Source organism: Pogoniulus pusillus, chromosome 27 (genome assembly GCF_015220805.1).
Source record: "Pogoniulus pusillus isolate bPogPus1 chromosome 27, bPogPus1.pri, whole genome shotgun sequence".
NCBI classification, from domain to species: Eukaryota; Metazoa; Chordata; class Aves; order Piciformes; family Lybiidae; genus Pogoniulus; species Pogoniulus pusillus.
The window spans coordinates 10,888,199-10,911,880 of record NC_087290.1 but is presented as its reverse complement, the minus strand read 5'-3'; the positions used below and the strand labels follow the sequence as shown (position 1 = coordinate 10,911,880).

Genomic DNA, 23,682 nt, shown 5'->3' with positions numbered 1-23,682 from the left:
CCACCGTCCAACTTGACCAGCCCCAGAACCGTGGCAAAAACAATGTGTAGCTGGATATCTACTTTTGAGGCAGCTCTGCATTGCAGCTCAGCTTTCTACTCACCTCTCCCTGCGTGGGGGGACCGAGTCCTGGAGTGCCGCAGGAATGAGCGGGGCTGGGGCGGCCTCCTGCGGCCAGAGAGAGTACAGGCAGGTGCCGCTTCCCCTGCTGCCGTTCAGCTCTTAGCAAAGGCGTTTAGAGCTGCCTGTTCTCTACGCAGTTCAGCAGGGCATTTCACACAGACAGAAAATCAATCCGTTCTCCCCACGAGCAGGGAATTCCAGGGACAAACCAGGATCTCTTGAGAGTTCTGCCAACATCAGCGACCTTGCTCATTGATGGAGACAAGGCTATCCCGAAAGCACGGGGCATTAGCTGCGTCTCAAGCCTTCCTGCTCTGGAGCAGCTGTGTCACTCACCCGAATGTCCTGAGAACCAACTCTCACTACTGCAGACTTGCAGTAGCTTAGACAACTGTGAAGTAATCACAGAGAAACATTTTCCATGGTAAAGTGATCACAAAGAGGGAGGTGGTGGAGTCACCATCGCTGGAGGTGCTGCGGAATTGCGTGGCCATGGCACTCTGGAACATGGTTAAATGGTCCTACGTTGACACTTGGATTTGATGATCCTAGAGGCCTTTCCCAAAGGAAACAATGCTATGATTCTGTACATTAAAGGACATATCATCATTCACTAACGTTTCTCAATTTCTGTTTATTAACCATTTTACCATGTGTGTAACAAAACACTGCCCAGAGCAGTCTGAGGAATCCTCTCATCAGCCTGCCAAAATCCTGTCAAAGTTACTAAATCCTGTTACATACAAAACCCCAATTCACCTCACTTACCTAATATGAAGCCTCAAGGCTTTAAAATGACACTTGGCCTAAAGCTTAGCATTTCCTGTCACACAATGGAAATTTACCTCTGGGACTAGAGGAAAACATTGACCTGCTTATCATCGAAGTGCTGTTCCTAGCACCCAACACAGGGCAGCACAGCACTGGACAGAAGCCTGCTGCAAGTGAAGTGTGAACATGCTCAGGACACAGCAAGTTTGCCATCCCCAGTTCACAATTGGTACAGTCAAAGGTTTTTTTATACTCCGAAGTCCACTTTCACTGATCATCCACAACCTTTTATGCAAGTCCCAGAAGTGAGCTGGTAGAAGACACAATTGTATGGGGCAGATGGTTAGCTAGAACAAATGTCCCAAGGACATTACAGAAAATGTATTCCAGAATAAAGGAGGTAGTAAAATAGTTTCTGAAGCTGTCTACATGATCAGCTATTTACCACTGTCACAAATGGAAATCTGTGCTTATTAACTATGGGGGAAAAGGCAGATAAAGCCTTTTTATAATGAAGGTTCTCATTTCACAGACTCATAGAATCTCAGAATGATTTGGGCTGGAAGGGGCCTTAAAGATCACCTAGATTCAACCCTTCAGCCATGGGCAGGGACACCTCCCACTAGCCCAGGGTGCTCAAGGCTTCATCCAACCTGTCTTTGAACACCTTCAGAGAGGGGGCATCCATGGCCTCCCTGGGTAACCTGTTCCAACCACACCACCCTCACTGTAAAGAATTCCTAATATCCAGTCTAAATCTGCCCTCCTCAAGCTTTCAGTCTCAGACTGGTCCCTCTGTTATGACTACCTCACATGCAGAAATAACCAAGCACTTTCAATTCAGGTATGATACACAAACAGAGAGAGCCTACAATACTCTCCACAGCTGTGAACTCCCACATGCTGTAATTAAACTCATGAGCCAGATTATAGGTCAGAGCTGACATCTAGAACCGGGCCACATAAGATGATTTTGTCTGCATTTTCAAAACCTGTAATATTATAACTGTGCTCAGGGAAAAAAAAACCCCAAACAAACCAAAGTAATAAAGCCTTGTTACACAGGCAGAACCGGGCCAGTAGTCATCAGGCTGGATAAACAGCAGGGTACTTAACAAGACATGTCCCCCAAACAAAATAAAAGAGACTGGTATTTACTCAGGCCTGCATTACTGTGCTTAGGAATTAAGGATCATGACTTCTAAAAATAAATGATCAGAAAGCAGCTCTGATGCAGGCAGCCATTTCCACACTGCAGAGCAAAAGCCAGGGCTCTCACACTCACACTTCCCAGCATGGCTATCCAAAATGCTAGCATATGTAGTCATTCTCAAAATACTATTAAAGAAAGAAGCAATTTGAGCTCATTTTGCACTGTTTTCACCCATACAGAACTAGAGAGTGCATTTTGAGTTAAAGGTGCTACAATTCTAGCTAAGTAAGCAGAATTTGGTGATTACTTACACTGGAAGATGCTGATGACAACAGCACACAGAACTGGCTCTCCTGACGTGCTGTTGGAGTTCAGACACTTGGGATCTGGTTGGAGGTGTCTCTGCTCATTGCAGGGGGGTTGGACAAGATGACCCTTGAGGGTCCCTTCCAACCTGATGCAATCTGTGAATCTTCTCCCCCTACCCTAACTATACAAGGCGAATCTACCCCTCACTGCAAGGACACTGAGATGCTGAAGCACATCCAAAGGAAGACAATGAAGCTGGAGAAGGATCTAGAGCACAAAACTTCCTGAGGAGTAGCTGAGAGAAATGGAGTTCTTTAGTCAGGAGAAAAGGAGGCTCACGAGAGACCTTCTCATTCTAACTCCCAGAAAGGAGGTTGTGGTGAGGTGGAGGCAGGTCTCTTCTCCCAGGTGAGAAGTGTCAGAATGAGAGGAAACTACCCTCGGGTTGTGCCAGGGAAGGTTTAAATTAGACACAAGGCACATTTCCTCCCTGAAAGAATGGTTAAGTCCTGGCACAAGCTGTCCAGATAGCAGGAACAGACAGAGAATTGAACACAGTTTTACTTGGAAGTCCATCTGCACACGGAGAAGGCAGGGCTAAACCCTCTGCAGGCTCCATTTAGCTGCATGTAGCTGCAGACACCACCATTACTCCATCAGAAAACCAACCTCATTGCCCAGCATTCCTTCAAAGTTCAGAGCACATAAGGTATCCCCTTCTTTTCAGCAACCACCATCAAAAGCTCAATGTTTACCACACTATAAAACCCATAACCTCAGAAATTATACTTTTAGGGAAAGAATTCACAATTGATGATATTTAGTTTCAGATCTTTCATGAGCAAAGATGTTTTAATGTGGCACATTTCAAGAGCATCCATCTTTCTTTACAAGAAAAGAAAAATCATAGAACTGGAGCTAGAGGGGTCCACAAGACTTTCTGCAAATTAAAAGTGCATGAAATACATGCATCATATCCTTCATACATAAAATAGTCTGCAGTAGAGCTGAGAACATAGGAAGTGTTAAACAATATTGAGAATTAAAATTACCTGAAAAGAATCTCTCCTTGCAGAGAGGGAGAGAGATATTAACTGAACATCCTCCTGGAGAGCTGTGCAAGTTCTCAACAAATGCTTTTCTGTACAAGTGGCTTAAAAATCACACAGCAAGTTCTGGAATATTCAAAACAATGATTTGCTACAACAAGCATTCTACAGTTACCTCAATTCTGTGTTGTTACAAACAGTTATCATGGCCTCAGCCTTGTGCACTGGTGCTTGGATTCATGGCCTTATCCATGCAACATTATCTGTCTCAAGAGGTCAAAGTTTAGCTCTAAGACTAAAGCCCAAGTGGGTGACTGAAAAAAATTCAGCAGCTTTTCCATCAGTGAAATTTCAGCAGCTTTTTTCCTCCCATGAAACCTGACTCATTCAAATTTCATATATCCAGTAGTAAACTATTCAAAGAGAGGTGAGGTATAAACAGCACAGTCCAAAGCTACACCAGATGTAGGAAGGTTTAGAAATGTATGAAGCATCTTTGATGCTTTGACAGGGGGGTTGGACTCAATCTCTGGAAGTCCCTTCCAACCCCTAACATTCCATGATTTGAAGGCAGAAGTTTCCAACAGCACTGCTAAAAAGGAAAAAAAAGATCAAAACGAAGTTAAAAAATGGAGGTTGTGATTTCAATAACTGAGTCATTCAGTATAAAGCAAAACAGTTTCTTTATGCAGTGATGAGGGAAACTTCAGATATAAATTAAATCATCACATGTGCCTTGAGAGATCAAGTCCAAAAATCAAGACTGATACTTCAAAACTTATTTTTTTTCCTAATCTAAAAGCCAGATTTAACATGTGAGTGTTACTGGGTAGTATCCTCCAAAAGCAGAGTTACATTTGCCTCATAAAGGTGTGAGTTGGAAATTTGATAGCAATTAAGGTGAAGAAAACCACACTGCATAGAAACTTATCTGGAGCTACACCCTGGCTAGGAAACCAAAGTTAAGAGAGAAAGGGTGAGAGGCTTTCATTTACCTTCTGAGCTGGAGGGAGCCTGTTCTAGAACAATTCTGTCACAACCACAAAGCAGGCAGAACTATGGCTAGTCTAATTACTAGCAATTCTCTGACCAGAAATAAAGGGTCTGAAAAGGAAACAAGAAGTTTAGCACATAGTAAATAATTTCCTCCTTTTCCCCCACTAACAGTTTGGAAATCACTTTTTCTTCTCTTCCATTCAACGTGCTACAAACCTGATTAAGAGGAAATTGAATCTCAAGCCAATCTTAACAAGGTAGATATTTAGGATACCTTAACTCATTTGCCACCAGCAACACATGTTCACCTAAGCTGTAAATGCAGTAGTTTCTTCCACTTCATCCCTGTAAAAATATTCCAGATAGGAATTACAATGCACAAATGAGGATTATCATAGAATAGAATCATGGAATGGTTTAGGTTGGAAGGGACCTCAAAGATCATTTAGTTCCAACCCCCTGCCATAGGCAAGGACACCTCCTACTAGAACAGGTTGCTCAAGGCCTCATGTAACCTAGCTTTGAACACCTCCAGGGAGGGAGCATCCAGAGCCTCCCTGGACAACCTGTGCCAGTGTTTCACCACTCTCACTGTAAAGAGCTTCTTCCTAACATACAGTTTAAATCTCCCCTCTTCCAGTTTAAACCCATTACTCCTCATCCTGTCATTACAAGACTCTGTCAATAGTCCCTCCCCAGCCCTCCTGTAGGGCCCTTCAGACACTGCAAGGGTACTACGTCTCCATGAAGTCTTCTCTTCTCTAGGCTGAAGAGCCCCAATTCTTGTAGCCTGTCCTTGTAGCAGAGCTGCTCCAGCCAGTCCATCCAGCTGGACCTGCCATTCTAACACAGGAAGTTCCACCTCAACACCTTTACTGTACAGGTTCCAGAGCACTGGAACAGGCTCCCCAGAGAGATTGTGGAGTCTCCTTCTCTGGAGACTTTCAAGACCTGTCTGGATGTGTTCCTGTGTGCACTAGACCTGCACTAGATTACGGTCCTGCTCTGGCAGGGGGGGGTTGGACTCAATCTCCAGAAGTCCTTCCTAATCCCTAACATCCTGTGAGCACTGCCAGCCATAATGAATGGCAAAAACACTCCATGGTAAAACACAGGGCACAGCAGGCAGTGGAGTGACACGAGCCCTACCAAATCTCTGCTAGCCAGAGGGGAAAATTACTCTCCAAGTTTCTGTAACAGTGAGTACCCCTTGCATTTGGCCACTGCATGCATTAAGATCCATGATTTTCACATGAAGCTCCTTAAACAGAAGTAGATACCACCATTAAATAATAGTTTTGTTCCAGCACATCTGATGATCAGCTGCCTGAGCTGTACACATCGGTGCATCATCACACACTACAGCAGTCAATTTCCTTCTGAAGAGCCCTACCACTAACATGACAGCACCAGAACATGCAGGCACAGTAGGCTCAAATCTGTTTGACACCTGTTTACAAAGACAGAACAGCTTGGAAGCTTCCAGAAATACCTTCCCATCTATCCCCATTCCATCACACTGTGGGTTTCTTGGCTTTGGCCGCTCAAGTTATTGCCATGTCTATGCACACAAACTTCATGACTATTGGATGTAGTTTTGTGGAGAGAAAAGACTAAAGTGTACAAATGTTCTAGACTGGTATTTGCTCCATTTTGCAAGTATGCAGCTAAATCTCTTTTGGGTGAATTCAACCTCCCATTCATCAAGCCAAACAAATATTAGAACTATAAATGTGCAAAAGACTTGTCAGACATTGGTTTCCTTTGTGAAAAGACTATTTCCAACTATAGTAAGTGCATTTCCAACCTATAGTAAGTGTAATCTTTTCTGGAAAGCTTGCTACTGCCATGCTATGGTAGCCTGACAGGTAGACCAGAACCAAGGGGCAAACCCAAACCCTTGCAGTGGAATTCAAGTGTTAAACCCAGGATCTAACTTAAATACTGGATCTAGACCTTGAGGGAACAGGGCATAGTATTACCATCACATCAGGGAAGGGTCTACATACAGCTGCAACTCAAGCTCAATGCTCTTATCAGTACAAGTAATAAAGTGAATCTGTACTGAGTTAATTTTGATAACAAAAGTGACTGCCTTTGCTGACTACACTTCACAGCCTAAACTATCTGGCTACCCACAGATTTTGCTTCCTATTTCTCCTGTGTGTTGTTCCTCATTTTCACCCTGCAAGTTATCAGAAAGCTAAAAGCAACACACAAAATGTCTACACACAGGATACACTTTCAGAAATTCTTTAGCTTCTGCCCACTAGAATAGAACTGGAATAACTGACATGTCCTGACACCTGCTCAGGAATGTTTGTGACAGGTCAAGTAATGCTTATTTTATCTACAGGTATCCTATCCAGCAACTTCCATCCTAGTGAAGTGTGCTGGTGCTAAATGAGCTATTTACAAATGTAAACTATGTCATTAAAGTTTTAAAATAAATAGACCTTTACATTAGGTAGTAGTGACTTGACAAGGTAACAGATGACCCACCTACATCTCTCAAACAAAATGATCTGTGTATGCTGCTCAATTGTTTGTTGTTAAGGAAGGAAATCCCTGTCTCAATCTACTCAAGAACTTCCTTCATTTTCTGCCTTTATGCTGGATAATGGTGTAAAAACTCCTTCAGTTTTGTTGGGTAGTCTGTCATCACTCCAGTTGCTCCCAGATCAAACGCTCTCTTGTACTCTTGTTCTTCATTCAGCACCCAAATATACACCTGTAAGATAGGACAGAATGACAAATTATTGCAGCAAATACTCAAATTCTGAAAAAAAATTACTTTTGACCTAAACTGTTTTGTGTGAGAGGTGCTGCTGTGTGTATTTTAAATGGTAAATGATTGAAGTATGATGGCAAAGGCACAAATAAACGCATCCAGCTTCTTCCTTCCTGCCTTCCAAAAGGACACATCTCCTAGTGATGACTCCATCCAAGACTTCAGATATTTCTAATGATCAAAACAAAATGGGCAGTTGAGCTGATTTTTATAGGCTCAATTTTAATGTGGGTAAAAAGAAACCAAATAATCTTCAAGGGATTTAACTTAAAGAGTCTTTTTCCAAGCATACAATTCGTCCTTTGAAACGACAGAACTACAACAGCAGAAGCTATTGCTCAGGAACCAAGAAAGCAATTTGTAGTCCCAGCAACACACCAGAACATGCTGGGGAGAACATGAACCCATCTGGCTGGTTCAAATTCTTACTAGGTTAAAAACACATTTCCTTCTGCTTTGCCAAGCCATACCTGAATGCCCCGAGCAGTGAGGTGGTCAAAAAGCGCTTTCCGCATTAGCAGTCTGCAGAAAGGAGAAAGAAATTGTTTAAGGAAACTTTCAATGTCTGTTGATGTCCTGTAATAAGTTTTCCACACAGCATTTAGATTCAAATGTTTTCCACAAGTGAATAAGAAGCCTAATTACAGAAAATCCCCACTGCAAGAGACTCGAGGCTGGTTAACACAGCTACGCTGAACTTGGCTTTAGCTGTGGCTATCTGCAGCAACTCTTCTGAGGCTCAAACCCAGCAGAATCCTCACTCATCACACAGGTATCTTGTACCACATCAGATGAATCAGTCCCTTGGCTTTCAGAAGATATTTTATCCTTCACACCAGAAGACATCAAAATTCTACTGGCCACTCAAGAAATCAAATTAACAAATGCCAGACACAGAAGCAAGAGCCATGAGAGACTTGTTGAAAGCACAGTTCTGAACCTCCTCTGAAGCAGAGAGATTTTTGACATGCAAAGTGCTCCATGGAAGCCTCTGTCTTTATCTCCTCTGACAATACCATCAGTCACAACCCCATGAAATGTGAAAGCTGCATTCTGAATCCATTTGCATGCTCATTAGCTGAGACCACTTAATGACAGAAGCTAATATGAAAGAATCCTCACTGTTTTCAGGATATTTCAGTGTACGAAAGCTGAAAGCATACAGGAAGACCTATGTAAGATTTCACTATGATCTATGCTGCACTGACAAGAGAGCTAAAAGAAACTGAAAGAAAAAAAAAACAAAACAAACATAATATGTAACTACAGCAATAACTAGTTGGGGCTCAAGCAATTGAGACTGCTAATATGCAGGCAAAAGATAAATGGAGATGTAATCAGATGAAAATCTTACGTGTCAGCTAGCCAGATAATAAATCTCTGGCTTCTTGTCATCTTGTGTGGTTCTTTCAGCCTGTTGAGGAAGAAGAGGCATAAAAAAAATACCAGAGCACAGATTAAAATATTATTTGAGATGCTCCTGCAAAAGGAACACAGAGAAGTAATCCTGCAGGTTCTTAAATTGGAGCAGCAATTTCATTGTCAGACAATGACTTAGAATTGGGTTACATGAAAGAATTGGGCTACATTTAAGAGAGGCAGCAGTCTGGCATTCAGCAGCCTTCTGAGGAAAGGATGAGAAATAAAGAGCAGGTGAAATCTTGCATCCGGCCTATTGACCTGCTTCTTGGTCTTAATAAGTCTAATTTGTTCTCAAGAAAGAGGGTGAAAAGGGCAAGAATTAGTTATGTGTAGACATCACCATCTAGATGGCAACAGCAGCTGCAGGAAGGCAGTTATTTTGAGGGGATGCTGTAAACAGGAACTGTTGATAAACACTAACACTAACTAAGCCAGGTTAAACACAGGAGCAGAAGATTTGCATGGCTTTCTCTTAGGAATATACAACACTAACACTGAGTAACAAAGCTAGGTTAAACACAAGAGCAGAAGATTTGCATGGCTTTCTCTTAGGAATACACAACACTAACACTGAGTAACTAAGCTAGGTTAAACACAGGAGCAGAAGATTTGCATGGCTTTCTCTTAGGAATACACAACACTAACACTGAGTAACTAAGCTAGGTTAAACACAGGAGCAGAAGATTTGCATGGCTTTCTCTTAGGAATATACAGAGGTCCTGAAACTAACAAAACAGCATCCTCAGCCTGAGCACACTGACCAAACCAGTGCTGAAGCTGGCATTTTTTATCTGCCTGGATGCATTCCTATGTGGCCTGCTCTGACTTAAGGGTAGGACTTGATCTCTGGAGGTCCCTTCCAACCTCTAACCATCCTGTGATTCACTTGCTTTACTATCATTTCAGTGCAACAGCCCCCAGAGAAGTCCAACTCACTTGAGGATGATTGAAGGCATGGGGATTTCCAAGAATTCTTCCTTGAAAGGAATAAATGGCAGCAGACCAGTGTAGAACAGGCCAAGAAGCAGGAGGACACGTTGCAAACAGAAGATGATGGGAATGTCAGCGTTCTGCAGGAACCAGGAAAAGAAAGATTCTGGATTAACTTGGTAGATTGCTGTGCCTGTGGCAATGGAACATGCTCAGCAATGCAGGTTTACAGTTCAGCACTTGCACCTAAAGATTAGGCTGCCAACTGGCTTGTGTTAGGATGTGCCTGCCACCAGATTTCAATCACTGGTAGCCTGGAAGCCAAACCAAAGTGTTACACAATTTGAAGGAAAATGGGACCTGAAAACGTAAAGTTTCAGTGGTTGCAGTACTGATTTTATTACCTGCCTTCATCACCTTCCCACACCAAGGAGCACTTTCTCTCAGGCTAATATTAGCTCAAAGACCAAGCTGTGCTTTAGCAGAAGACTTGTTATGGTCTGGTATCACATCAGCTCGCTTCACAACATGTTTTCAAAGATACTGGTTTATGATCCCAAAGATTTGGGCACTGATGCTATGACAGCAAACAAATCTGCTGAGGTAGGAAATGATGTGTTGTCCTGCACAGTTAGATCAGAACAGTAACTGCACCCTCAACTAGATCAGTTTCAGAGGTGCGTGATTCTCTTCAGCTAAGCACAATTTTCATTCCTAATGTCACAATTCCTCAGCACAAAGAGGATCAGAACCTACAGCTGTAAATCAGCTTTACACCCATGTAACTGTGTACCAACTAGCGGCCACATCCATTATTTTCACAGAGGAAAACACACAATGAGCAATCCTTCCAAAAATTGCTTTTGCACCAGGTGAAGGATGCACAAAATGAGCTCTGGGAGCTGCTGGCAGGAAATCTTAAAAGCCTTTATCTTACAGAATAAGAATACTGGGGCTGTCTAGTTTGAAAAAGAGACCTCAGTGCTGTCTACAACTACCTGAAGGGACATGGTGGAAAGGCTGCTGCTGGTCTCTTCTCACAGGTAATTGGAGACAGAACAAGGGGGAATGGCTTCAAGCTGAGACTCGGGAGGTTTAGAGTGGATATTAGGACAAAGTTTTTCATGGAGTGGTCAGGGACTGGAATGAATTGCCCAAAGAAGTGGTGGAGTCACCCACCCTGGACGTATTTAAGGGTCATTTGGATGTGGTGCTTAGGGATATGGGTTAAGGTGAATCTTGTAGAGTAGGTTGGACTTGATCCTGTAGGGCTTTTCCAACCTGGATGTTTCTGTGAATACAACACGACCAAGCTTAACTCCTTAAGTATTTCACTGCAGAGCATATGGGTGATAACTGTTGCTTGACTTACTGTAGCAGCATAGCAAGCATTGAAGTTTCTCAGCACATCCAGAAGCCTGGCACAGCTGGCTAGATCTTGATTTACAGGATGCTTTTCTGTACAATCTGGCACCACATAATAAGCAGGCAAGAAAAAAGTTCAGCTACACCATTCTTACCTCCTTAAAGCACTTGGATACAATCTCATAATTGACATTCCCCCACACTGTCAAATGCTCTCGCTTGTACTGACTCACCAGCTCTGAAACCTGCAATATAAAACCAGCACAACACTAATATGGAGCCACTGAAACTCTTCTTGCTCTTTTCAACTACACCAAGTTATTATACAAAATGATGGTTCTTCTATAAGGTGATCCAAAGGCTGGAACACCTCTGCTATGAGGATAGGCTGAGTGAGCTGGTTTAGTCTAGAGAAGACCCCAGAGCTGCCTTCCAAAATCTGAAGGGATCCTACAGGAAGGCTGGAGAGAGACTTTTCAGAAGGGTGTCCAGGAATAGGACAAGGGGGAATGCTTTAGACTACATCTTAGGAAGAAGTGCTTCAGCATGAGGGTAGGGGAAATCTGGAATAGGTTGCCCAGGGAAGTTGTGGATGCCTCCTCCCTGGAAGTGTTGAGGGCCAGGTTGGATGAAGCCTTGAGCAGCCAAATCTAATTGAGAAGCATCCCTGCACATGCTGGGGAGGTTGGAATAGATGATCTCTGAGGTCCCTTCTAAACTGAGCCTTCTATGATTCTATGCACTCTCCCGTTTTCAGTGGATAGCGCTGCTTTGGGAAGAAACAGGTGTTCAGGTCAACAGGCAAAAGGCAAGACCATTATATCTATTAAAAACCAAGTGGAGGCCAGTAACAAGCAGAGTCCCTCAGGGATCAGTCCTGGGACCAGTCTTGTTCAATATCTTTGTGGGCGCCATGGACAGTGGCACTGGGTGCAGTCTCAACAAGTTTGCTGACAACATCAAGCTCTGTGGTGCAGCAGACATGCTGGAGGGCAGGGATGCCATCCAGAGGGACCTGGACAGGCTGGAGAGGTGGGCACAAGCCAACCTCATGAGGTTCAACAAGACCAAGTGCAAGGCCCTGCATCTCGGTTGTTGAGGCAACCCCAAGCACAAATCCAGGCTGGGCAGTGAGTGGCTGGAGAGCAGCCCTGAGGAGAGGGACTTGGGGATGCTGGTGGACGAGAAGCTCAACATGAGTAGTGTGCACTTGCAGCACAGAGGGCCAACCAGATCCTGGGCTGCATCAGAAGTGTGGCCAGAAGTTCAAGGAAGGTGATTCTCCCCCTCTATTCTGGTGAGATTCCACCTGGAGTGCTGCATCCAGTTCTGGAGCCCCCATTACAAGAAGGATGTGGATGTGCTGGAGCATGTCCAGAGGAGGGCCACAGGGACACTCAGAGGGCTGCAGCACCTCTCCTATGAGGTCAGACTGAAATAGTTGGGGCTGTTCAGTCTGAAGAAGAGGAGGCTCCCAGGTGACCTTATTGTAGCCCTTCAGCATCTGAAGGTGGTCTACAAAAAAGCTGGGAGGGATTTCTTTAGGCTATCAGGGAGTGAGAGGACTAGGGAGAATGGAGCAAAGCTGGAGATGGGTAGGTTCAGACTGGATGTGAGGAGGAAGTTGTTCAGCATGAGAGTGGTGAGAGCCTGGAATGGGTTGCTCAGGTAGGCGGTTGAGGCCCCATCCCTGGAGGTGTTTAATGCCAGGCTGGATGAGGCTCTGGCCAGCCTGATCTAGGGTAAAGTGTCCCTGCCCATGGCAGGGGAGTTGAAACTAGATGATCCTTGTGGTCCCTTCCAACCCCAACTGATTCTATGAGAAGGAAAACAGTATCTTATGGAAAGCAGATTTCCCATTCTGTGACAAGCACTCATCTTTACACTGACTTCATGTCTGCAGGCTGCTTTGGCATGCAGCAGTCCATAAGATCATTCAAAGTAGAAACCAAACACATCTCTAAGAGTGCAGCATCAGTTTCATGTCAAGATAAAGGGTCGGTAAAGAGCTGTTTGCTGAATAACTTGCCCAAAATCACTCCTCTGTCTTCTGTATCACCTCACAGACAGAGCAAGATCTTGCATGCGAAGTATGAAGCAGTCTGAGAAGGCAGATTTTAGTGTCACAGACTGCTAGGATCTGAGTGGAACATTTCTTTTTCAATTTCAACATCATTACACCTCATTTGCTTGTAGTTCAGTGTAGATGTTGCCCTACCTTTCTGATCAACACGTTGTTGTTCACTTTGATGTCAATGTTGACAGGAGTTTGTGGAAATGCCTCAAACACCTCTTCCAGGAGAGGAATACGGTTGTCTTTTCCCTCACAGTGACATTCTGGGGAAAGAGGAACAGTGGCACTGCTGAGACCATTTCTAACATACCATAAGCAAGAGCTGAGAGGTGAGATCACTTGTTTTCTTTGACTTAACAATAATAAATAGTTCCTAGAGTTAGGAAATATTAGAACTGAAAAAAACCCCACAATTTGACTTGACTCAGGTAGTTGTAATTAATTATGACAAGCTCACTAGCATAATGAAAATTACCTGGGCATATCACACATTTAGCTTTGAATTTCAGGAATTCAAACATTATTTAGTAACAGTAGGAGTGCAGTCACAGTTAAAATCCTGAAATAGCAAACATGGATTCAGTTACCACACAAAGGCAACGAGATTAACATATAATGAGAGCAGCAAATTGAAACAGCAAGAGACAAAGCCTCACCTTTCTGAAACGTGACATCCAATCGGCACAGATACGGTGGAAGTTCCTCAAAAGCAAAAGGGAAATGGGATGCTCAGTTAAATGCAGGGACACAAACAAGACTTCCCTCAAAAAAAGCCATTTTAATTCATAAGTCATGTGAGTTAGCTTTAATGATATTAAAAAAGCACGTGGTTTTAAAATGTTCTTGTCCAAAAAGTGATTCAGAAGCATTCTATTCATTCTCACTCGAACTATTTGGTATTCTTAGACTTGTGTTACCTGCAGCTGAATAAAGCAAAACATTTAGAGACAGCTGTCTGAAAATTCTGAGAATTGCACTTCAAAATCAGATGGAAACACAGTTCTACAAAACAGGCTTCTAAAACTGTCAACGTAGGTGGGATTCACCTACCAGCTTTGCCACTAAAAAGCTGATGGCATGAGAAGGAGCTTGCTGACTAAGCTTCCTTTGTCATCAGCCCGGCAAAACAGGCCCACCTCCAGGAAGGTGTTCATCCACCCTGCTACTGCAGGGGTTTAAACACCCTCTGGAGAGGTGCTGGTTTTCCTCCCTTGACTCCACAATCATTTAGCCTTTTTTTTTACAAGTCAAAGAAGATGAACTTAAGGCCTCAAATGATTTTGGATCCCAGACACACACACACATGCACGCAACCTTCCTGCCCACCCCAGCCACTCCACAAATGCATTTTTAAACATCATCCAGCATGAACATTTTTCTTGCAACTTACAGAGTATTTGAGGTCTGATATGTTGACATCAACTCCTGTTGATCTCTTCAGGTTCTCATCGTGGGACACAACCACTTGCTCATCTTTTGTCAGGTGACAATCCAGCTCCAGCATGTCTGTTCCTAAATTAACCGCACTGGAAATGAAGAAGCTTTCCTTGAACAACACGTGGATTTTGCACAGGTACAAACCCAACACAGGCTATTGCATTAAACTAATCCCACTGGAAGTACTTCAGGCGCTTTCTGATGCAATGAATCCTCACAGCCTTGCTGCAAAGCAAGAAGCAAATAACTCTGCTGCAGCAGGAGAGCTGATGTAAGAATAAACAAGGTATTATGAATCAGAGATGGAATTTGAACTCAAGAGCTTTGGCTCTGTCTTCCATGGGAATGAAGTAGCCTATCTGTCAATTGCATCTACCTCCAAGGACTGAGAAACCCACTCCTAAAGCATTGATTTTTGAGTGTGATGTTTATTGGTATCAGCACATTTACCACTGGAAGAAATCAATCCATTTTGTGGTAAACAAGCAACAACAGGGGTGCGAGAGTCTTTTTTCACTTGGTTTCAGTTAATCAGTAAGGGATGGACCAGGAAATTAGCAACGGGGCTTTCAGGCTTGTGGCTGGCAAAACAACATTAAAAGTTATATTAAATGAGAAAGTTTTAAAATGTAAAACCAACCACCACCATTGCCACCACCCCCACATCCAACCACTGCAACCATAACACCAACCGGCTGTGCCATCCACCACACCCAACACCACCACCGACCACCACACAAACAAAAAAATAACCAGAACACCCAAAAACAAACAGAAAAAATATTCCTGTTCCAGCTCCCTGCTTTGAAAAGTTCTAATCCAATCCCAAATCCACTCTACAGAAGCTTAGCTCATAGGAGGAGGAATAAGGAAAGCAGAAAGTAGCAATAATATTAATGAAAAATCAGCCAAAGAAGTGTCACACTGGAAGTGAGAAACAAAGTTTTACTCCAACCAAAAGTGCCTTGCTCATTTCATTGGAAAAGATACTCTGAAAGTATCAGTGCAGCAGAAGCTACAAGTCCCAAGCTTAAATCTGAATGCTTCCTTCTAAATACTGGGTTGCTCTTTTTGCCCACCAGTGAAGACAGCCACAACATATGTCTGTGCTACACAGGACCCACAGCTCTGTGACACCTGCTCCTTAAGGAAAGGACTTTACTGACTTCTGAGGAACAGACAGGGCAGGAACACTCACAAATCAGAAGATACTCCTCTAAGTGTTTAACACAGTTACTGGCCCAGCTGGGATAATGGTCAAGAAGAGGGTTGTCATATTAAAACCAATTTGTTAACAGCTTTCCAGTGCCACTAATTAAGAACAAAATCCTGTTACACATGGAAAATACACAGCAAAGCATCTCCAAACAGGCTGTGGGAGATTTGCCCCATCTGTAGGAGCTGTTCCCATCTAACAGCACATTATTATCATTCAACCAGCAAAATTTATCAGGAATATTACTGCTTGAGACATTCAGGACTGATGCTGCATGGAAAAACAGGAGAACAAAAACTTTCCTTCTGAGCAGTTTGAGAATTTGCCAGGCCCTTACTAGCAGCTAGCTGCTAAATAAGCTTCCTTAACATGCTGAGTTCTTTCAGCTGGAAATCAGTTTGTCCTGCAGCTCTGTAACAACACATCAAATCTGCACTGCTCCAGAGAAGACTCCAGATTCAGAGGAACGTGTGGGATTTAAAACCAACTGCTCCAGAACTAAAGCTATGAAGCAGGCTCACAATTGCAAGCTAGGATGAGAGAGCTCTTTCCTGTGTTTAACTCCAAATGTTTTCAAGGACATACCAGGAAATACAGAAGAAAAGCCTTACCTTGGAAACCAAATTCCATTAGGCAAGGTCTCATGGAGCACAATGGATAGTGTTTACAAATACTAAGTAGACCACCTACTTTTATTGCTGTAATTAGAGCTTCTAAAGCTCTCCCTCTAAGCGAGGGTGTTCATAAAAGAAAAGGAAATCCAATGAGAAACTATCTGTAGAGTTTACTCAGCAGCTTCTTGTCAAAACAATACTAAAGTGCAGGGCTGAATCAGGGACAATTAAACTGGCAATTAAATTCTCAGGACATCTATTATGCCAGAAGCCCAAACAATTGAAGATATCGCCAGTGTCTCTTTTAGCTTAAAACCAGTTACTTTAAAATCTAACCCCACTATATAAGCATTTACAGTCCCCTAAAAATAGTTTACCTTACAAAATCAAAACCTGATGGCTTTGGTATAAAAACCTTGTGATTGCTTTCCAGAGTATTTGCAATTTAAGCTAACACAGCACTTGAAATCACCAGTAAGGCCTCCTCTCCCCATACACTTTCTCTCTATATTATTATTTCTTCATTATCATGCAGTGGTATTTAATATTCTTCAATCACTGTTAAAGTGTAAACAAAAACATTTTGCTTGTTAATACTCAGGTTACTGTCGACAGGGCAAGAGCAGGGGATAGGGTTTAGCTGCAGACAATAATTCTCTTTTGGCTGCAACTCCATCCAGGGTCACATCCACCTGCTTGTCCCAACCTGCAGATGCAGCTCCTGCAGGCACACCCTATTTGGCTTCATGCAAACTCCTATCAGCTGCCTCAGCCAATCCAGATCATTTTTCTTTATGCAGATCACCAATTTCCTACCCAGTTTCTTTTGCTGTCTTATCAGCAGAGATAGGAATGAGCAGATAGAAAGGGACAAAGCCTTTGCCCCTTCACAGACTAAGCCAGAATACTTTTGAGTACCCAGTGCAAGGTGATTGCCCTGGCTGCTTCCTGCAGTAGTAACAGGTATTTATTATTATTCAACCACAAAAAAACCCTCTCAAAGCAAGTAACTGAAACTATTGGCAGTTGTGAGGAATTAAAAAAGTGGACCTCACTCAACACATTTGTTACAGTATAGGTGTGAAACAGCTAAAATGGTCAGAAGAGTCAGACAAATGTCTGTGTTCCCACAGAACATTACTTGACTCTTAGCACAGTCCTTACTGTAAGTACTACAGCTTACTTCTGGGAATGAAATTAAAATAAGCTATCACAGAATCCAGAATGCTAGGGGTTGGAAGGGACCTCTGGAGACTGAATCTGACCCTGCTGCCAAGGTAGGATCACCTAGGGAAGGTCACACAGGAATATGTCCGGGTGGGTTTTGAGTGTCTCCAGAGATGGAGCCTCCACCACCTCTCTGGGCAGCCTGTTTCAGTGCTTGGTCACCCCTACATTAAAGAAGTTCCTCCTCATGTTTAGATGGAACTTCTTAGGCTCAAGTTTATGTTTTTGTTATGATGTAACTTGCTTTGCAAGAGCCCTATATATACACTAAAAAAAACCCACAGTATGATAGTTAATAAAAATTAAAGAGATAAAAAAAGCCAACAATCAAACAAAGCACTTTGAAGCAAGTGTGGTAGCAGGTAAAGGGTTGGACTTGATGATCTGTGAGGTCTCTTCCAACCTTGGTGATACTGTGAAAAGGCAGGCCAGCAGGAAAAAAAACCAAACCAAACACCAAACTCTGCTAAGCTTCCATGGAGATAGAAAATACTGCAGCGCTTTCAATAGTGCTGTTGGCACTACTCACTCTGTAAGGAAATGTGCAAACTGATGAGGCTGCTTAGCACAGAGCAAAGTGAAAAACATCCAAACAAACCAAAGAGAAGCCTACACCATTTGGTCACTTCTCACTGGCAGCTGAAGTTTTAGATATCCATCTTTTTCAAGTGGCTTTGAGAACCCTCTTAGAGTTCACTACTTATATACTTGGGGGCTTAAAAGGTTTTCCAGTACCAACTCCATTTTAAATCCCTAGATCAGAGGGTTTCACACATTGGGCCCATGAAATATGTGTATGAAGGTTAAAAAAGATAAACTGTATTATAAACAGCTTTACAGATGGCATATCAAAAGTTATTTAATATTTGGATTTCAGTCATAGTAATTCTAGAAGACAAATTATTAATGCTCTCTATAGTTAAGAAAAATAGCTTTAGGATGATAAAGTAAAACCCCATTAAAAAGAGAAGCAGTATTTGTTCATGTTTTATTGGCTAGCATAGGAAGAATCAGGCCTCAGGAATTTTACTTGCAGTACACACTGGTTTACTCCCAGTCTATCATGTTAGTGTGTAGAAATCATGGCTTCAGGTATCCCAATTCCTTCTGGTTTGAGTGATGTTTAGCACTCCATGGAAGACATCTAAAGGAAAGATGGCTCTCAGAACTAGGACACTGCACCCCAAACACCTGACAGAAGTCATGGAATGGTTTGGGTGGGACCTCAAAGATCATCTAGTTCCAAAATCCCTGCCATAGGCAGGGACACTTCCTATTAGACCAGGTTGCTCAAGGCCCCATCCAACTTGGCTTTGAACTCTTCCAGGGTTGGAGCTTCCCCAGCTTCTCTGGGCAACCTGCTCCAGTGCCTCACCACCCTCATAAGAAAGAATTTCCTCCTTATGTTTAATCCTTCTTGTCCTATCTTTCTCAACTGCTTTGCTCACTACAGACAATGAGAACACCACAAATTGAGACATGATTGGTTCCATTTGTACTCACTGGTGAAAGGCTGCCATTGTGTTTTCCAGGTTCTCTCCAGCACCTACAAAAACAACAAAAGCTCAGACATGTACAAAATCCTTTTCCTTTTCTCAATTCCAGCGAAAAAAAATAATGTTTTTTACATGTATATATATTGAGGAAATATGTGGAGGAATAAACATGAAACTGAAGTGAATAAACCCTACTACTGCTAACCTACTGGGGAGACCCAAGAGGCAGGACTTCTACTCTCAAAGTATAACAACTGGGAAAAAAACCACCCAAACAACTGTTATCTTGGATTTGTATAACACTTTGAATACACAAACCAAGCTCTTTGTTTTACCAGAAGTTGGACCTCCTGTTTGTGCTTAAAGGTGTTGTATTTGGCTATGACAATATACTCCACAGGATAGGAAAGTTTATTTCAGAGGTAGTGGGAGGAATAACAAGAAAAAAAAGGGGGGGAAAAAGCACTCTGTAAAGCTTCTACTCCCTAAATGCATAACTGATACTCAAAGAGGTGACAACCTCATTTCTGAGTGCAAGGAAATTCCTGAAATCTGTCAATAAATGGTTATGCTGCTGGCAAAGGGAGGTCTGCTATGCAAGGAATGAAACACAACTCCAGTTAAGAAATTAAAATACAAGCAAATGAAATTCTGTCTTAGGCAGGAGCAAACTCTAACTCTTAAAGCATCACTCTCTACAAAAAAATCTTGGCAAGTCAGCCTAGTTAGAGACTGGAAAAGTGTCTTCTCAGAAAACAGACATTTTACACTGAAAATCAAAACCACTTTAGGAAGATACATGCGGTGCTGAGGTTATTTATGCAAATTATAACTACTCTTTGACAATGATGGATGACTTTGTAAACACCAATTATAAAAGCTCCAATTATGGCCTTGCCTGTTAACAAGATCTCATCAGCACATACTCACCTAAGCCTGTCTTTAGTTACTTAATGAAAGCAAAGCAACTCTATGCACATACCACCTGTGACTTCAAATTGTTGTTATTAGGCAAGTTTTTAATCAAGTAAGTCAAGGCTTTCTTTTGGTAAACTAACTCCCAATCATAATGCAAAAACCTGCATGGTTTAACCCAAACCAATAAGGCAACTCCATGAGGCAGCTTCTGTGACCAGAGATTCACCAATACTTCATGGAATATAAATGTTCACCAGTGTTTTATGGAATGTGGTTCCTAGAATGGGCTGAGAGGCAAAAGAGGATGATGAGAATTGCATCCTGTACTTCAAATGATTACCCAACAGATGGGAAAAACAGCCACAGGACCTAGATGAATTAGTTACAAGTTAACTGCAATAAAAATTGAGTGTTTAGATAACTTATTGACTGTGACAATACAGCCCAGATATCCTGAATGGTAAGAAAGAGGTGATAAAACTGAGTCACTCTTTAATTTGTGAACCAAGCAACAGCATCTCAACATTCCTGGGCAGAAATTTCCAAAACTAAGACTGTAAGTGACTGATCTAACAAGTGCCAGGTTAGAGAGCTAGGTATGGCAAGTCAAACCAGTTGGGAACAAAATGCCTGACTTGGGTTTGGGGGAAATGAGCTGAAACAGGAATTCCAAAACAGCAATGTGGCTTTCACAAGCTACACTCAGAAAAGGGAACTACACGAGAGCAGTGTGATGTACCAGATCAGTTTCCTTCCTTAAAAATGAAAAGGCTGGGCTGACTGAAGGGCTTCTGATGTTTCCTCAAACGCAGCTCCAGGTTCATGAAGGAAATTACCTCTCCCAAAATGGCCACATCCAAACATTCTGATTGCATACTCTGGCTTTGAATGCACCACCATGGGACGAAAGGGAGTGAGTGTCAAGCACTGGCTCAAGGAGATGACCCTTAGAAGTTCTGTTGTTTTAAGGTTTTTCCCCTTCCAACAGAAGCAAAGAAGCCCATTAAGGAAAATGTTGCCAGCAGGTCAATGGAGGTAACTGTTCCCTTCTATTTAGCATTGGCAAAGCCACGTCTGGTGTGCCATATCCAGTTCTAGGCTCCAAAGTACAACACAGACACGGATCTGCCAAAAGAAGTCCAGACAAGGGCTGTGAAAATTAAGGGATGAGAGAGTCTTGCATATAACAAGAGGCTGAGGGTGTCAGAATTGGAGAAGAGAGGTTTAGAAGGATCTTACCAATGTATATAAATACAGGATGGGAGGAAGTAAAGATAACTGAGACAAATCCTCTTTAATAGTGCCCAAGGAAAGGATGAGAGGCAAGAAGAAATGCTATGGAGCCTCCATCCTTGGATGTATTCAAAACCTAACTGGACAAGGTCCTGATCAATCTCTTCTAGTTTCCCCTGCTCTGGCCAGATGAGTTTGGCAGACATCTCTGGAGATCATCTCAAGTATTTCATGATTCTCTAAAATTCATCTTGTTACCCTGTCTCAGACTCTGCAATCCAGCCCAGGCAGCTGACATTGACAGAGGACTCTAACACAGAGTATCAAGACTCAATTATTCATCTCAGAAATGACCACTTTCAAAATTATGCTGAAATGAATAAATAATTTATGGATGCTTCCACTGGTGAGCTGTAAGATAAGAGAATTTTTGCATGAACAAAGACATGGAATTGAAATGCACAGACTTAAAAAGTGACATATAAAAGGCGTCATCCTAGAGAGAAAAAAGGCTAACAACTGTTATCTTGATCTCCAAAGTTAATTAGGAAACCAGATACCGAGTCTAAAGGTACAGGATGACTAAAGCCTGATGAGAATTTAACTCCCACAGGAATTTAAGTTACAGGGTAAATATTACAGGGAGTAAAAAGCAAGTGATCTTCAGTCTTATAGCACTCAATGAGCAAAGAGCTGCCTGAGATGATGTTTAAGTGCTGTACTTCTACTGTAGGTGTACCTGTGGTCCCAAAACAATTCACAGACCATGAACTTTCTCTCCAAACGAATAATCCTCCCGTTGAATAAGGCTTTCCTGTTGCTCCAGTGGTGCTTACTGCAACTGGCCAAACACAGTCTAGGCTTAGGGCCGTAATCTTCACTAAGTTCATTGCAAAGAAGTGAGAACAAAGAAGATTAAGGAGATCATACCAAGCTCCAACAAAGTCACCTGCAAGTTTCTAAGAGCTTGTACATTAACTAACAAACAGGTAGCAAGCAAACTCAAGAACCTCTGCTTGTTGAAATGAAAACACACCCCCACCAGGAAGCAGCCAACATGCATTTCCTAATCAAGAGGTGCACTTAAAGACTATGATTATTAAAAAAATCCCCACTTCATATGTTTTCTAAACTCTATTTAAGAAATGCAAGTAACACGATGTAGAAAAGATCAACTTTGGTATTTTAACAATTCAAGGCAGCAGCAGGGGCTAAAGCTGTGCAAACTGGCATCAGATAGGACACTGAAAACTGTCCTAAGCAGGAAAAATAGCTACTTGAAAACTGACGACCTCCACAAATTGAAGGAAGGAGCAGGGAATAGCACAGAATTTCATGCCAGTGGGAAATAAAATGTGATGTATTGTATCTTTTCTTCCCAATGCTTGGGGAAAAAAAAAGTAGAAGCCGCTTTAAAAACATCATCATCCTGTTATTTTAGACAGGAGCAAGCAACCCACCCGCAAGGCCTCAGCGCATGGAGGGGACCGGCCTCAGACTGAGAGGGGTTTTCCCAGGGCACTGAGCCACTGATGGCCTGCCACAGTAAGAACGGCCACAGCTAACTGCTCTTCTGCGGAAACCAGACAGCAAACAGGCGGCTGGAGGCAGAAAGACTGAATTTTTTATCCTGTTGTACCGGCTCTAAACCTGCCAACCGCCCCTCTCAGTACATCCTAGGGCAGAGTCAATAGCAAGCAAAAAATTACACCTGCGTTTTGAGAGGGAAACCATCGCGACCCGCGTAAAACAAGCTGATTTCGGCTGACGTGTTTTGAGTTGGGAGATTAATTCAGCTTTGAAATCAAGCACTGGTCAGCAGGTGGCACCTAAAATTAGGTTGCGGGAGGAAGGTTTAAAGGGAGCCCGCTCCGAGCGACTGGCCTCGCAAAGCAGCCCCTCAAGCACCCTCCCGACAGGGCTCCAGCAGCGCCTGCCCGGACGAGGAGCCAGGGAGAGAAGCGTCCAGAGGGAGCCGGTAGGTAGGCATCGTCCCCCGGAGAGTCCCTGAGCGGAATGCAGCCCTCACGGAGCTGCGGGCAGCCCCCGCTGTGGGGAGGGCGAGTAAGCGCTGCCTCCCAGGGTGCGGCGGGCTGAGTCTGCCCCTCTGCACCCCCTCACTTACCGCCGCGGTGAGAGATGTGCCGGCATCGGAAGCGCTGCCGCTTGGGCCGGTGGAGCAGTCCCGGACACTTGAGGAAAAACGCCGAGGTGAGAACATAACCGCCCAGCGTGGAGAGCAGATACAGCGTCGCCGACATCCTGCGCCTCTGGCCGGCTAACCCCGCACTCCCGGCCCGGCCTTTCCCGTCCGGTCCCGCCCCTCACCCGGCCCGGCCCGCAGCCGGCTCCCAGCGAAGCGGCGTCGCTGCGGGAGCCGCTGCCACTGCAGGCGCGCAGCCGCACCGCCTCCCCTCCGCCCCCGGGCCGGGGACTGCGCAGGCGCGGGGGACCCCCGCCCCTCCCGCCAAGCGCTCGGAGGGAGGCTGGCTCCCCTCAGAGGCGCTGGGTCTCCTCGGCCGGGGCGGCTCGGCCTCAACCTCCCTTTCTACAAGTAG

General features: G+C 43.5%; 1 protein-coding gene across 1 annotated transcript; it reads right to left on the bottom strand.

The window, feature by feature from the left end:
• Positions 1–737: 737 nt before the first annotated feature.
• Positions 738–23,539, bottom strand: GDPD1 (glycerophosphodiester phosphodiesterase domain containing 1). The gene is made up of 10 exons (XM_064166667.1): positions 23,250–23,539; positions 18,981–19,023; positions 14,374–14,509; positions 13,640–13,685; positions 13,128–13,246; positions 11,065–11,154; positions 9,551–9,684; positions 8,547–8,606; positions 7,663–7,714; positions 738–7,132 (listed from the first exon to the last, which is right to left on the bottom strand). Exons 1-10 carry the CDS (start codon positions 23,383–23,385, stop codon positions 7,010–7,012), a joined length of 939 nt encoding a protein of 312 aa, XP_064022737.1. The 5' UTR covers positions 23,386–23,539; the 3' UTR covers positions 738–7,009.
• Positions 23,540–23,682: the final 143 nt, after the last annotated feature.

Bases quoted from the DNA above. Each gene is read 5' to 3' on its own strand.
- GDPD1 (XM_064166667.1), bottom strand. From the start codon at position 23,385: ATGTCGGCGACGCTGTATCTGCTCTCCACGCTGGGCGGTTATGTTCTC. The intron at 9,685-11,064 runs GTAAGAATGGTG...TGGTTCCTGCAG, and splicing joins TATCCAAGTGCTTTAAGGAG to AACGCTGACATTCCCATCAT. The intron at 7,715-8,546 runs GTAAGATTTTCA...TCCTTTCTGCAG, and splicing joins ATTATCTGGCTAGCTGACAC to ACTGCTAATGCGGAAAGCGC.